The sequence below is a fragment of the Gouania willdenowi genome, chromosome 3 (genome assembly GCF_900634775.1).
Source record: "Gouania willdenowi chromosome 3, fGouWil2.1, whole genome shotgun sequence".
NCBI classification, from domain to species: domain Eukaryota; kingdom Metazoa; phylum Chordata; class Actinopteri; order Blenniiformes; family Gobiesocidae; genus Gouania; species Gouania willdenowi.
This window is the reverse complement of record NC_041046.1, coordinates 37,638,866-37,655,674: the sequence shown is the minus strand read 5'-3', so window position 1 is coordinate 37,655,674 and position 16,809 is coordinate 37,638,866. Positions and strand designations below refer to the sequence as shown.

The following is a 16,809-nucleotide window of genomic DNA, read 5'->3' as shown; positions in this document are numbered from 1 at the left end:
TTTTAAAGAAAAATTGTAGTGTAAAATTCCGGGAAAAAAAAAAAAAAAAAACTATAAAGATGATGAGGGGGGAAATAGTAATATTAATGATAAATCATGATGAAATACAACATTATATAATTTAAAACATTTATTTTAATATAGTGTAAGTGTAAAAATCCCAGAATTATTATTTTTTTTATTAAAGAAAAGAGATAGAATTTCATATCTATATGATGGCTTAGAAATAAATTGAAGACAGATCGATTTATACAGAAGCATAGAGCTGCCACATAGAAAAAATATTGTACAAACATGATATTGAACAAAAATACTTATATTGTTTGTACAATAAAGTTATATTGTACAAACAATATATTATCATGTTTGTACAATATATTGATATTGTTCCTATGATATAAGAATATTGTTTGTACAGTATAATGTCATGTTTTTACAACATAATTATATAGTTCATACAATAGTGATCCAAAATATATTTTCCCCTCTGGCAGCTCTATGTTCCCAAAGTTTTAACCATAAAAAGTGTCACAAAAAATATTAGATTAGTCATTGATGTTGTTGCCATTATTGATGTTATGGTACCGTAGATCGCCAATAATATATGATTCACTGGAAAAGTGTATCTATTCTCCATTGCATTGTAACAAAACAGTCAGTTATGTTTCACATTTTATTTTAGAAAAACAAAAAACAAAAAAAAATAAATATTGTACTTTCCATTAAGCATTAAAGATATAACTGGTGATGTTAACCAGAGTAGAAACAACACTCGTACATGGGAAACAAGCTACAAGTCAAATGATGAGGATCACATTCAGCTTCATTGGTTCTTTGGTCCTGGTTTGCTTGTCGTGTATTGTTTTTTTAAACAGTGCAAGTCAATGAAAGGCACTCACCCATGATATAATATTTTACAGTCTCTTCATTGGGACAAAACCTTTGAAAACTATAATAAATTACATTTTTTAAATTCAATTTACATGCTACAAGATTTATCTTCTATCCTGAACCCAGTGGAGCTTAAGGCAATAATTTATTTATAAATATTTACAATACATTTTTAAACTGTACATTATACAGTTTAAAATACCTGAATGCTTAAAATATATATATATATATATATATATATATATATATATATATATATATATATATATATATATATAAGTTTTTTTTGTTGCTTCATTTAGTGAAAAATCCATAATCACCTTCAAGCATATTGTATTTCAAAGTATTCTAAGAGAACAGTGCACTTTAACACCTTCTCTTAGCCCTGTTTATGAAGTTCAGAAAACGCCACCTTCCAGCCAATCAGAGACATTTTTACAAACAAAGTGTTTCATGAGCTGTTTTGGGGTGTTCCATCGATAAAAAATCGATCAATGATAAAAAGATATGATTGTCATGGTCAGATTTGAATGAATATAACAGCTTATTAATATAAAGTTACATTGGTTAACTGTTATTTATTGTAATGTATATCATAATCATGTTTTTTTGGAGAATAAACTATTCCTATTAGTATTTAGATTGCTGCATGAGACACTATTACTAAGTTGTTGACTGAGATTGTCACTCAGATTGCCATACTGCCATGGGAAACTAGTGAAAGGAAGAATACATTTCACAAAAAGTATATTCCCCAAAAAGGAGTCATTCAACATTAGCTTTGAAATTTCATTTTCAATCTCAGCATGGTGGAAGTAGCAAAACTCACAGCGGAACTAGCAAAAATTCATTTTCCGGTAGTGTGCATACTCAGTACGAGGTAAACTCAGACCGTGACAACGGTAAGGGACAATAGGATTCTAAACAGGGACACGAGGGTAAGAGCGTGGTTGTTTCTATACAAGTCTCACGATTATACATACTGCAGCTTTAAGATCTTGTTGTAGGTTATTCCATGGAAAAGAGGCAGAGAAAGAGAATGCCTTCTCGCTAAGCCTGATGACACTTTCATGAGGTTAGATAATGGTTATACCTGAACAGAAACAATAATTATTGACCCTGATGTGTATTTACAGCTGAGTGAGTCCAGGAAAAATGAGGAAACCTGAGATAATAAAATGAAAAAAGCTCCACAACCTGGATGAGCGGGAGCATTCACAGACATTTTGTCATTGTAGGTTCATGCAACGTGCACTAATATTTTCTGTGTTTCCACACAGCAGTCGTCCTCATTGTGATGCATATCCATCAAATACATGAGCCTCCTAATGATAAATATCCTTGTGGACCTTTCTGTTACTCAGAGTCTTTCTGAGGCTTTCTTTGGACTTGTTTTGTGTTTCTTGTCTGTGCAGGCTGGAGCAGAGAGCAGAGGTAAACTGAAGATGATGATGACGGTGAAACTAATCACCACGCAAAGCAGAGCTGGTCCCACCGAGTTAGTAAAGGTGATGGGAATAGAGTTGAGAGTGAGCCAGGAGCGACGCAGCACCATGTCCTGCTCCATGGCCTTCACCTGGAAGTGAGTGCCCAGGATGCTGCACACGTGGAAGAGCTGGTGGCTGTGACCTGCAGGAAGTCAAGATATTTATGTACAGGTAGGAATAGGAGAAGAAGAAAGAAGGAACCTATGTTGACTTTAGGCTACGTCTCTAAATTCAACTACTGCAAGAATATGAGAATAGTTCAACATCTAAACACACAAATAACCTCAAATTAAACAAACAAAAGGGACTGTTGTATTTGGCACTGAAAATATTACATTAAATGTAAAATAATGCATCTGAATTTATTGAATATTTAACTGGATGAAAGGTTCTCCAAACATGAGGATACTCATCTACTTCAAATAACACACTGTATTTGTAAATGCTAAATCAAACCTAGTTCATCAATTGAAATGTTTAAATACTTGGCTTTTAATTTTCCTTTTTTAAGGCAAATGCTGTCCACATTTTTTTTATCACAGCAGAGGCCAAATAATGTGATTGCTGATCTGATCCGAGCGTTAACACAGGAAGGAACAAAGGCTTTGCCTTTTTTTCTGATCTTTTTTTTTTTTTGTTGTTGTTGTTATTTTGTGTGTTATTGTATTGTGTGTTTTTGTTGTCATTTAGTGTAATTTTGTGGCCATTTAGTGTATTTTTCCACTTATTCTGTGCATTTTTGTTGCTGTTCTGTGTGTTTTTAAAGTCATTTTTGTTGGTTGGAATTTTATGATTGTGTTGAGTCACATTTGTGTGTTTTTGTTCTCATTTCGTTAAGTCCTCTGCTTTTTTGCAAATTTTCCTCTCATTTTGCGTGTTTTTTAATGTCTTTGGAGTCATTTTGAATATTTTTGCTGTCTAGTGTATTTTTCTGTAATTTTGTGTATATATATATATATATATTTTTTTAATGAATTAATTTATTTTTGTGTGCATTAACTTTAAGAGTTGCACAAAATTACAGCAGAGGGCACATGTGGCTCCCAGGCTTTTTTTTTCATTTTAGGTGGCGTCACTGTTGCACTAGGCACAGGAAAAGGGCTTTAGGGAAACCTGCTGACAAGATTAAACAACACAGAGCACATAAAGAGAGTCGTAAAACTCGTAATGTGACACATAAAGAACAAAAAAAAAAAAAAACAGGTTGGGAACCACTTTTCTACAAACCAAATGAACGCTTTACTGTAATGCGATATCTTAAGAGTTGCCACTTGAAGGCAGTAGAAAGCGTTGAAAATGTCATCCCAACACATCCTGTTTAATCCTATTAATTTCCAGTTAGTCTCACCAATGTAGTCGAAGCTTCCAGGTGCGAGACGTTCAGGTAAGTGTGTAGCAAAGAGGAATCCTGTGAGCAAAGCCAAGCAGATGTGGTAGTAGTGAAGAATGTTGGCGTCATTGTCTGTGCAACCATCACCTACACACAGAAACACCTGTGAAGGCAACACACACACACACACACACACACACACACACACACACACACACACACCATTAGCAAAGTAAAGTTATTATTATTTTACACTGTTATAGTTCATAATTGATTTCCATTCAATTTGCTTCAAACGTTTGTTGTCTGATTTTAAATTTGTAAAAAGCCATACATATATAATTAAAGTGTAACATCACATTAAAAAAGGAATAAAGTATTTTTCTTTTTTTAAATGAATCAAATCACATTAACAATAAATTCAACAATTTTATACTTCTGCACATTGCACCACAGGAACTACTGTAATACAAAAACAGGCCTTTTATTTTGAAATCCTTATCCTCTTATCCCAGCAATGGCGTATTTACTGTATTTCCCAGTTTACCTGAGAGTGTAAGGTCGGACACACATTCATTATTTATTCTTACAACACATTCAAGCATACTTTTGACAAAACAGTGATGTGTTTGACTAAACTAATGCTCCATTGAAGAGAACATGCAAGTTCCACTCTGAATCAATGACCTTTGGAATATCAAACACCAATGTTCCACAGGTAGTGTTTCTGATCTCTATTTGATCAATGATGTAACAATGATGTTCAATTAATCTAATTCTCAACACAAGAATAAAGGAGATGTAAGATAGACATAAATAAACAACCAAAAACTGATATAAAAAAACAACATATTATTATTATTATTATTATTGTCAATACAAAAACACACAAAAAGACAGGAAAAACACATAAAATGACAAATAATACAGTGTCTCCAAAACACACACCAACTTTGTTCCTTACAGTATTACACTTGTTTACATTCTGCTGCTGATGCTGTGATACTTTTAATGCTGGTATTTAAATGTGTTTTTCTCTTTTACTTATATATTTATAAAAGGGTTTAATGGGGGCTCAGGTACGTGATTTTGTTCAGTAAAGATTCATGAGTATGAATAACAATAAAAATCCATAAATCCTGTCACTAATGTTGAGATAACAGTATACGTGTGCGTGTGTGTGTGTGTGTGTGTTTCTATGAATGCAGTCTTACCCTGTAGAACAGAGGAATGCTATCGAACAGGTACGGATAAGCAAATGCTACAACACGAAGGCCTTTGCTGAACTTTGGACTTTGGCATTCGGGGAATCTGAAATGGTCCAAAGAGAAAAAAACACAGACGCATGAGGACTACGTGGACAAAGTCAATGGTAATGTTGTGCTGGTGTAGTGGTAGCAAAAATATATGGTTGGTAAACAGTTGAGTGTCACTATGTTTGTTAAAAGCAAACTCCCAAAAAAAACAAAACTAACACAGAAATACAGAAAATGACAACAACTGAATAAAAACCAAACCACACCTAATGACTCAAAAAACAAACAAAAATGACTGAAAAATATAGAAAAATACAACAAGAACGCCCAAATAACATAAACACACACAAAGCCTCAAAAACACACACAAAATTAATAACAAAAATTCCCTATAAGGACAGGAATATACACCAAATGACTCAAAAAACAAACGAAAACACAACAAAAATGTTGAAAGGGACAAAAAATACAAAAAATGACATTAGGGATGCACAAATTATGTCCAAAAACACAAACAATGACTGAAAAAACTTACAAAATGACTTCCAAAACACACAAAACAACTACGAAAAAAAAGAAAACCCAAATAATAACAAAAATTGTTTTGAGATAAGGTTACATATTTGTATTAAATATAATGCTACTGGCCAAATGTCATAATAATATAATGTCTGAAACAGTGCCATACACATACATTTTTTTAAGAAGTTCAAATATTTCCAGTCGAACATGTTTTCCTGTTTTTCCTCCTCCTTTGTCCAAACAAAGCTGACAGTGATTTTCAGGCTTTGTCAGTTACACGTTTGTCAGCTGTGCCTTTAAACTCCTCTGATCGGCCCCACTAACAACACAATGAGTCAATCACAGCCCAGGGCTTGTCCCTAAAGTCACCATTACTGTATTACTCAACAGTTGAGTTGATGGATTACTCAGCAAAGCCAGTGTGAGGAAATCTGTCTGTGGACTCATTAATGTAACATCCCTGTATGCAGAGGTATAAAGAGTACTGATATATAACTCAAGTACTGTTAATGGATTTACATTGTACTCAAGTACACGTACAAGTAACTCATACATAAAATACTCAAGTAAAAGTAAAAAGTAGCTCAATTAAATAGTACTCAAAGTAAAAGTTACTATAGTTACTTTCACCCCCCATGTTTATTTTTGGTAATAAAGTTCCCTTACATACAGTAAACATCTCATGTATAAACTTAAAAAGGAAGAGACCAAATCTTGCACAATTGGAAGTGAAAAGGCATCTGTATAAAATAAAAGGTTTGTCAAAATTTCATCATTATTATTATTTTTTAAATCAAATAACACCAATTAGGTCAATTCAACATAAAACCATTCTCAGGCTCTAAGTATAGCTACATTTATAAAAGAACAGCTATGAAAATTAATTTCAAAAACTAAGACAAGGTCAAACAGTTAAAGAACTTAACACTCTCTCTTTAATTTAATTTTTTTTCAAATCTTGACAAATTTGTTCGACTAAATTCTTGGAGAAAATAAAATGAGTATTTAAAAGACACTGATGAGTCCAGAATTGTTTAGAATATCTGCAAATAAGATGTTTATTTGTCAGGGGAATTAGGCTTAAAGTAAGTGTTAAGAAGTATTGGTGGCAGAACAATCAGTGAGCTAATACTAAATATGAATTCATAAGGAACAGTTCCAAGTGCTTCTCCTTATGATCACATTAATGAAGTTGAAGAAGAGCAGATGTGTGCTGGTCTCTACTGATCTTAATGTGAAATGCTGAGTCGGGCCAGTCCCAAAAAGACCAAGACCTTCAAAATGTGGTCTTGTGACCAAAACCAACACTATAAATATCATTTATTATTTATTTAAAACTAAAAATGTGCCTAATGTTGAAGGTGGAGCATTATAAAAGAATGAAAACACATGTGTTTGTTTTTACCTCTTCACTGTGTCGTGATTACATTGTAGAAATGGTAAACCGAGCCTGAGCAAATAGGGAGAGAGAAAAGAACAAAGACATCATTTCAACCATCATCACCATTCAACAGCTCAGGGTTACTGGGAATAAAGGGGTTAAAAAGCTTATCTCTCTGTTTTTGTATTTTATTAAAGAAAACTGGACCAAGAAGAAGATCAAACCTTAAAGGGTCATCACAGGTGTTCTAAATCTAACATGATTAGTACAGTATGTGTTAACGTTGACTTAAAGTCTGAATAGTCCCTCCTATCTCCTTTCCTATCCACTGTTCCTTAACCCTCGGAAGTGTTTAAGTGGTGGCCGTGATAAGGAACGTCCGAGTTCTCTTTAAGTTCAGGAAAAGAGGCTCAATGTTTCCTTTTTTACTATTTACTATTCAGATGCAGCCTGTGTCTGTTTGAATGATTACTATGAAGAAGCTCCTTTGTTTACATTGAAATAATAATAATAATAATAATAATAATAATAATAATAATAATAATAATAATAATAATAATAATAATAATAATAATAAGACGAAGGTATTTCTTTACTTGAATATTTTCAAATCTAGATTCATACAAAAATAATAACACACAAAATGACACAAAAATAAAGAGAAATGTATTTTGTGATGTTTATTACAATTTAATATTTAATATCATCTTAATTTTAACAGGAAGAAGCAGTGATTTGGTAGGCTAGGTTTACATTAGGGCATAGTGGTCTATAACCACCAGGCTGCTGACCGGTACTGGTCCGTGGACCATCTAATGCTGGTCTACAAAGACAGAGGGGGGAGTGTTAACAGCAAATTTTAATTTAGTTTTTGACTAAAGTACAAGTCAAATTGTATTTCAGTCACTATATGGTCTAGTTTTAGTCAACTAAATTACTATTGATCAACCTGATATTAGATTATATTAAGACCACATGATCACATGAGCTCTTGTCCCATGTGACTAAATCATTTTAATTGATGACAAGTAATACTGCATTGTGAAACAAAACTTGTCTTGATTTTTTTCTGCCTCGACTCAAAACAAAACCAGCAAAAACGTGAAATTTAATAAGAAATACTGTGAACTAGTGTTAATATTGTTGACTTGAAATTTTTGTCATAGTTTTCGTCCACTACATTTTTGAAGTGACAATAACTACAATAAAAACTATCTCAAAAATATATTGGTATTTTCATTGTTGAATAAAAACTAATAACTTTAGTCTCAGCAAAATCTTCAACATTCCACCACTTTTTCCCCTGAAAGATGGACACTGGCTCTGCCATCGACTAATCTGCTCTAACGTTTTGGTGCTGCCTTGAGTTTAAGACTCAAAAGAAAAAAAGGAAGTTAAAAGAGATAAAATCCAGCACTCTATTTAAAGTGACAGGTGAGTTCATATTGTAACACTTCTACAGAACATTTTGGAAAAGGTTAAATTAATCTTCAATTCAGATTAGACTCAGTTAAAAGTGAATGTTCTCATCTCACCTGGAGTAACAGGACAGGATGGTGGAGATGATGGTGTTGAGAACAGCGATGGGGATGTAGTACTGGTGGAACCAGCTGTTCACCCATCGGTCCGGGAAAACATAGGCGTGGTAGACGATGGCCGACCCTTCAGGAGGAAATACAGCAGTGATTGGAAATTACGTCAGTGCGAAAAATGTGTTTAATGATAGCGTAACCCAAACCTTAAGCTTAACCCTAAAGATACAAATCACACAACAATCTGGCACTTTGGGCATTTTTCTGGCCCGTACAAAATAAATGTAAATAATAGTGGTCCACGTGTGATGCTGCAAATGTAAGCTAGTTATCTTGAAACATATCAGTTTTGTCTGAATTATGACAAGTTGGGATCGCCAATTGTAAAGTTGTGCGTGCTAAAATAAAAAGCAACCTTTACCATTTAGATTTAACATTTAAGATACATTTAACATGTACATTTTTTTTTTGTCTGCACATGCTGTGAATGATCAACACTACAAGAATCTTTTTAAAACAGCAATGCATGTTTTGTTATTGTAAAGCTGTACGTGCTAAAATAAAAAGCAACATTTACCATTTAGATTTGACATTTAAGATTTAGATTTAGATTGAACATTTATATATATCATTTAGATTCAGGTTAAACATTTAGATTTAAATGTAGCATTTTGATTTAAATGTAGCATTTTGATTTAACATTTAGATTTAGATTTAACATTTAGATTTAGATATAACATTTAGATTTAGATTTAAATTTTAAGATTTAGATTTAGATTTGACATTTATCATTGACATTATATTTTCATGAGAAAAGAAACTGAACTGAAACTGTAGTTTGAAGGGTGACCAGTTAGAAAAGCACTTCTTAAATACTACATTTTTACAGTTTCACTTGAATTAGAGACTAAGATAATAAGGAACTTAAAAAGGTAGGACATGTGGAGGTTTCAACACAAAACACGTTATTTCTCCTAATTTATGCATTTGTTTCATTTTCATTACCATTTCTTTAAAAAATCCACCTTCCATTTTTAAAAATACATCTTTTACCATTTATCATATTACATATACAGTAACATTAAACATACCACTGACCATACACCAGATTTGCAACACTTAAAAATATTTGTCACAATGTTTCAGTGAAAATAAACATTTAAATATGGTTAATTTAAAACTAAAACTTTATCAGCAGTATTTAACTTTACTAGATATTAACTATATCTCTGATATGTATTTATTCATCATTGTGAGTTTGAATGTTGGAAAGTAAATCAGATTTTAGATGGAGCCCATTCGTGACTACAGCTCCTGAGGACCCCTCACAAGCTCCATATGGGCTACCTGGGGCCCGCGGACACCGTGTTGATGACCCCTGTGTATGGTGGTTGCTTCTCCTACCCAGGCTGTAGAAACTGAGCGCTCCGTAGTCAAAGAAGAAACAGATGTGGCGAGCCCTCGCTGACATGGTGCTGAAGGTGTGAGCACAGCTGGAGGCCAGTGGGTACACGCAGCAGGACACCAGTAAGACCAGTAGAGGCCAGGTGAAGGCGTCCTGCCATGCTGACTGGATCAGAACCACCGTCAACAGCTTCCACAGGAAGTACCTGCACAAAGGTTTTAGACTGGGTGAGATAAACACATCCACTTTGGAAAATTCTGGTACTTTTTTTGTTGGGGGGGAAAGTCAAATTTAAACACACTTCAACACATAAATTGACTGTATGCAAAATAACTGAAGTTTCCAAAGCATAGCTATATTAATGTGCATCATATCAGTTGTTAAATACTCTTAATGGTCTTTATTTTGTGTATTTACTCTTGTTCCAACGTCTCAATAAATACTAAATATTAAGTGTGTCCCGATACAACTTTTTCCCTTCCAATAATTCTGACTTGACATTGGTTGATACCAATATTGATCAGCATTAATCATACACACTTTTATTACTTATCTTGTAGTGTGGAATGTTAGAAAGGGCTTGATCAAGAGAACAACATTAGTCAGCAACAGTAGGTAAGAGGAACAATTGATTCATTTATTTATTACCCAAGTAAACATACATTTTAACCTTAAACAGTAAAATATTCTACAAATGAATATTCTTAGAGGACATAAAGGAATAACCTCAATAAATCCAATTAAAACATGAAATTATGTTTTTGAAGTGCAAAATAACCACGAGTTTAACTTAAACATAAGCATGGTCTATACTTTAATAAAATAAATCAATTAAAAAAAAAATAGAAAACCCTGAAAAATAACCTTTATATATCAAAGGAAAACAATTTGTTAAGTTGAGGTTTCGTTTATTCAGACAAAGATTTTCAGGAAATTTGAATCGCCTGACATGAATAAACAAAACCTCAACTTAACATATTCAAAAAGAAAACAAAATTAATCTCGCTGGAATTATTACACGTAAACTATTTATGTATTAGAGTGCTTATATCAGAGAGTTTAGATGTAGGCCGATACTTTTTATTTTTATTTTAATTTTTTGCTGATATCAGACAAATATTGTATGTCAACATTGGATCAGGACAACCCTAATAAATAAACCCAACGTGTGTTTTTCACTTCTTAAACTATTTTCATTTTGCTGTTCTTCCTCTGTTTGCTTCACACACTAATGTGCTCATTATGGTCCCACCTCCGGGTGTGCAGCGCTGAGCCCCCATGACACAAACCCCCAGGTGAACCTCACTTAGCGTAAACACACAAACACACACTTTATCCCAGGGAACGTGCAGCCAAAGCAACTGGCCACTGGGAGGAATGGGAGAGACGAGTGGGAGATGAAACCTCTACACACACACACACACAGACAGACACACACACACACACACATCCGAGGGCCACATTGTCAACATTCATGTTAGTATTTACAATAAAGATATGTTGTCTTTGTAGTCCTTTTGTGTTGGTTTTCTTGGTGTTTTTTGAGTTTTTATACAATTTGCATCTATTTTCTTGTCAATATGGAAATTTTGTGCAATTTTGTTTGCATTTTATGCGTCCTTAAAGCCCTTTTGTATATGTTGTTGTTTTTGTAGTCATCTCATTTTACATAGAAGTGGTTGTGCAGTGTGTTTATCATTTTGTGTACTCTTGTGTTGACATTTTGTGCATTTTGCTGTCATTTTCTGTGTTTCTGGAGTTCTGTGTGTTATGATAGACTTCATATAACTTCTAACTTCATGAATTACAATTGTGTTTTGGGGCTGCGCAAGATTGGACCCAGGGCCGTATGTGGCCCCCGGGCCGCCAGTTGCCTATGCCTGATATAGGAGATTAAACTAATCCCTCATAAGACTGCTTTTCTAACATCATCTCCATGTTTTCTCTAATTAATGATTTGACAACATGCTGTAAAACTTGAGCCACAGGATCAGTAACACATTATAACATTAACATTTAAACGATTGTGAAAGAGTACAACGCTTGTTGATTATGTTTAAAGATTAAAGAAAAGAACAACTTGATCTAAATCAAATCAAATGCTTATTAAACATTAAAAGAAAAGAAAAAACTATGGAAAAATACTGCTTTGTTCTTCTTTATTATGTTTTTTATTTTATGTTTTGTAAAAATGTAGCTATCAAGCTTTATCTTTATTTAAATGTCTTGGTATCTTTGAAGTAACTAATTCTAAGGTTGGGCTAATGTAGTAAAAGTTGAACGTATGGAGGTTAAAGATGAGGAAACTCTGCAGGAGGTCTGAGCGATCAGCTTGGTGGTTGCTGGGACGTTAACTCCAAAACAAACCTGTCTTTTTTAATCCTCACATCTCACATGACTCAGTCCAAACAAACAGAGTCAAACAGTTTACATGTACTTACAGAAAAAGAGTCAAATGTCAATTAATATTCTGTGTTTATTAGAGTAATCTGCACTCTGCATAATTATATTGATTTATTTGATGTCATTTTGTGTATTTTTCAGTAATTTTTTATTTGAAATTTTGTGCTTAATACATTTTCACTGTTAATTAGAAAATGTATTGTGATGATAATAGTTCTGTTCCAATCAGAGCAAGAAAGTCAAGGTTTCAGTGTGAAGTTTGCATGTTCTCCCCAGTGCAGGTTTGGTCTAATACTGTTGATTCTTGGATGGATGGATGGATGGATGGATGGATGGATGGATGGATGGATGGATGGATGGATGGATGGATGGATGGATAGATGGATAGATGGATGGATGGATGGATGGATGGATGGATGGATGGATGGATGATGGATGGATAGATAGATAGATAGATAGATAGATAGATAGATAGATAGATAGATAGATAGATGGATAGATAGATAGATGATAGATGATAGATAGTTTACTTTTAATATAATCTAAATAGTTTATATTTGTGTTAATGGCTCATTATCTCAACCTTGAAGGTAATATTTTTACTGGCATTTATTTATTTGTTTGTTTGTTTGCAGGATTATGTCAAAAGTACTTGGACTTTATTGACTCTATTAAAGATTCCATTACATTTTGGAGGATCTGGATCAATTTACTGATTCTGTAATAGTTTAAAAATAGAATAATCTCTATCTGTCATTATTGGTGAATTTTCAAAAATTCATACCTCGGTTCGTAATTCACCAATCTTTATAAAATTTGGCTCAGTTATGTCAAGTTGGTTTTTCATTTATCCCACCAAGTTTGATCTGGATCAGATCTGGATTGACTTCATTATGATTCTTTGTTAAACTGTGTAAAACCACGTGGGAGTTGCAGGTTCTCATTAGTTAACAGTGACACGTTTCTCTCTTCTGCTGTCAAAATACCTCATCTGCATTTTTCTGTAGGGGAACAAATGTTTGTCCTTTCTCAGATTGTGACACACGAGAGGTAGAGAAATCACCCTGAGGCGTACCAGGTGGGCAGGAAGTGGGTCCAGATGTTGAGCGTCTCATTGGTGAGCTGGAAGAGGCTGAGGATGCAGTCGGTGGCTGAGCTGTGGGGGTGTCGGTACCCAGAGATGATGCTGTCCTCATGGAAAACCTGTCTCACACACACACACGCACACACACACACACACACACGCATAGACAAATACATACAGAGAGAAAAACTTGCTGTGTTATTTTCTGAAACCTGTTTTTCCTCCTTCTTTTGCTCTGGAGGCCAACGAACACGCTCAGAAACAAATTATGAACAGTTTAACAAAAACACTCTGGATGAGTAAACTGGAATTAAACACAGATACAAAAAAGTTTGATCATTGAAAAATGGACAGAAGTATTGATCAGCCAGTTTTACTTATAACAAAACTGAATTTAAATCATATTTAGACAAAATGTGAGTTTTATGCAGGAGAATCAAATGATGGAATTAAAGCAGGACTATAAGCTAAGGTTTCTGGAGCTATACCTGTGCTGTGCTACTGAAGCTCCGCCTACTTGATGTGTGTGTGTGTGTGTGTGTGTGTGTGTGTAGCTGGACTTACTTTGGGCACTTGGTGGATGGTGAGGACCTGTGGCAGTTGCATGAGGCTGAGCATGACTCCTATTGCTGTGTGAGAGCTGAACTGAATGAGGCGGCCAGGGCGTGCCTGTCTTTAAAGGCCTGCAGTGGTTACCATGCCGTCCTGCAGGTTCCTCCCTTCATCTCCTCCCTCCTCAAACCCAGCGAGAATATCCAGTGTACCTGCTCCTCCCCTTCCTCAGGTAAACTCTCACAGAAACCAGGAGGATGTTTGGATGATTTGACCAAAAGTCACTCAGCTCTTTGTCTTTTTTACACACTTCTTCCTTTGTTGTTGTAATTACACAAACACAAAGGAAGATTTTGGTCAATATGTGCAGATCTTAGGGCTGTTGATCGGAATGGCAATAACATAATTCTTTTTTTATTTTAGTTTTTTTTAAAAAGAGCCTCCAACAGACTAAAAACTCCTATGTTAAAACCAACCCAATTGTGTGAATGATTAAGGTTCCAACAACTGCCAATATCTGACTGAAAAACAGGATATTTGGCACTCGGCAGAGGTTTGTGCTCTCGGAGTGCTCTGGTTTTTATCTGTTGTTTGTCTAGGACGTTACACCATTAATGTGCATTAGTGATAAAGTAAGGAGTTTATTTATTTCTCAATCTTCTTTAATCAATGCCTCAAAGCTGAGACTAACCTATGTTTTTATAAGGGCGTGAGGTTGGAATAATGTGCGTGTCAGTAGTTCGGTTGTACACTTTTACATTGTAGTAGCTACTATCTTACTATAGTTATTCTACAGTATATTACTTTAAACTATTTACATGTAGTGGAACCTTTGTATCTATGTTATTCTTATTGGAGCTATGTGTGTATTGTGTGTTATGCAGCACTGTCCTTTTTAATGTGATGACAAATAAAGACATTTGATTTAAGTTAAGGGACTGAGTTCTTTGCTCACACCACTAATGGAGAAAAGCTACAGCAGCAGCCACAGCTTCACTGTGACCAAAGTCCATCATTGAATTTTATTCATGTGTGTAAAGCATTTCATTCATAACCACAATGAGAATGGTTGACGTGTGGAGCAGGATTGGAACCAGCAGGGCTAGTTTTAGGACAACACCCTCCGTCCTGTAAGAAACTACTGATGACTGATAACAGGTCTACCATTATTATTAACCATTACCACAGGAAAAGTTCACCTGGGTTGGATTTGTAAGAGGACATCAGGTATGTGGGAACTGATCAGAAAATAAAGGTGAACAAACAAAGACCACATAATGACGGATCAAAAGCAGTAAAGAATGGCACGTTATATGTTATATGCACACACACACACACACACACACACACAGAGAATTTTTATTTTGAAGTGGAAACATTATTTGATGGTAGGGCCGTGCAATATTAACAAAATTCCTATCTAGATGTTTTTTCTCAAAATGGCGATACATACAGTACGTATATAAAACTTGATATTTGTAATTCAATAAAGTTCTACCAGAAATACAATTCAAGGTATTATTTGCTGTTGCAAACATTTATTAACAAACAGCTGCACAATATGTGCCACTTTTGGCTTTTTTTTTACTTCTAAAATGAGTATTTAGATTTTTAAAAAAACAAACAAACAAACAAAAAACTAATATATTTAATAAAATGTCATTTAATAAAAACATTGTTGTAGGCGTTATTGTAATTGTCTATTCTGCCAAAACAGAAATTTTTATTTAAGGGTGAGGTCTACATTTTTTCATACATTTATTTTCTGTTTATAATTTCTTTGACGTCACGTTAACTTCTGCAATGAAAAACTGTGATTTTGCATTGTATCATTAGGCCTGATGGTCACATTATGTACTGTATAGCTGCTAATGTAGAGGATTAAGATTTGTAGGTAAAGAGAAGCCCCCCACCCATCATGAATGAGGGGTGTGAAAGGGGCACTAAAGTCAACATGGTTCCTTTCATTCCACTTTCTTGACCTTCTTTCTCCTGTTTGGACCGACATGGCACCATCTGCCCTCTGAGCGTCATGTTATCTTGTTTAAATTCTGAGGGCAGGTAGAGCAAACACGTGTCAGACCCACATGAGTGTGGTTTGTATCTCAACAAAGGCAAGGGATTGTCTTTCTTTCAGGAGACGTTCCTCTAACCTGAAAAGTTTTTGGTCCCTGTGGTAAATCTGTAACAAATCGTCCTGTTGGCTTCTGTTTAAACACAAACAGTCAGTTAATGTCTGATCTCAAAGAATCCGTCCGTTTTTAAAGTCCAACCCTGAATATGGCTCTGTGTTGATGAGTTCACCCAGAGGAGGGGCTGTGGGGTCCTCTGAGGTTTTAGTGAGGGCCCTGGCCACCTTTGCTACGGCCCTGGAGTCAGCTGAAATGTGCACCTCAGCCATGGGGTGATGGTGGAACATGGTTGGGCTGTGAAGTAGGGTGGGGGGGGGTCTCTGGTGGTGATGAGACCATGTCTCCCCCTCTCTCACCTCCTCAGAGAAAGAGTGCATTGTTTTCATAATTTGCCATTGTAATTCCACAGTTCCTACTCGATAAAAATAAAACTGTGGTGTATTCATGGTGTTACCTTTACTCTTGGTCTCTTACACACTGATAAAGCTCAATTATGTTCTCAACTTAGTCAACAACAGCAGAAAGGCAATATTAATAGACGATTATTCAAATTATTCTCTGTAGCCGTCTGTAGCGCGGCGGCCCCCAGTCCGTGTGATGGACGCATAAGTGCGCCGCTGACGGCTGTCATAGAAGTGGAAAAGAAGGAGCACGTGGCAGCCCGATGGGGTAGGAGACCACCGTCCACCCACCCTCATATCCACGTCTTTCCATAACAGGAGTAAAGCAGCCAAAAGGAAGAAAAAGCAGTCCGGTGCAGTCCGTAACTCTTATAAAAGTGACTTTGTCATATTTGCTAAAGCTGTGACTATGTAAGGACAGCCTTACATGAAA

The 16,809-nt window shown here is 35.0% G+C and overlaps 1 protein-coding gene across 1 annotated transcript; it reads right to left on the bottom strand.

The window, feature by feature from the left end:
• Positions 1 to 835: 835 nt before the first annotated feature.
• Positions 836 to 13,990, bottom strand: paqr5b (progestin and adipoQ receptor family member Vb). The gene is made up of 8 exons (XM_028439205.1): positions 13,856 to 13,990; positions 13,283 to 13,410; positions 9,804 to 10,009; positions 8,403 to 8,529; positions 6,892 to 6,936; positions 4,923 to 5,019; positions 3,727 to 3,871; positions 836 to 2,520 (listed from the first exon to the last, which is right to left on the bottom strand). The coding sequence occupies exons 1-8, from the start codon at positions 13,907 to 13,909 to the stop codon at positions 2,252 to 2,254; spliced, it is 1,071 nt and encodes a 356-aa protein (XP_028295006.1). The 5' UTR covers positions 13,910 to 13,990; the 3' UTR covers positions 836 to 2,251.
• Positions 13,991 to 16,809: the final 2,819 nt, after the last annotated feature.

What these genes read in the sequence shown, in the direction of transcription:
- paqr5b (XM_028439205.1), bottom strand. Translation starts at nt 13,909, where the DNA reads ATGCTCAGCCTCATGCAACTGCCACAGGTCCTCACCATCCACCAAGTG. An exon ending in GCTCAGTTTCTACAGCCTGG is followed by an intron (nt 8,530 to 9,803) that starts GTAGGAGAAGCA and finishes TTCCTCCTGAAG; the next exon opens with GGTCGGCCATCGTCTACCAC. An exon ending in AATCACGACACAGTGAAGAG is followed by an intron (nt 5,020 to 6,891) that starts GTAAAAACAAAC and finishes GGACCATTTCAG; the next exon opens with ATTCCCCGAATGCCAAAGTC.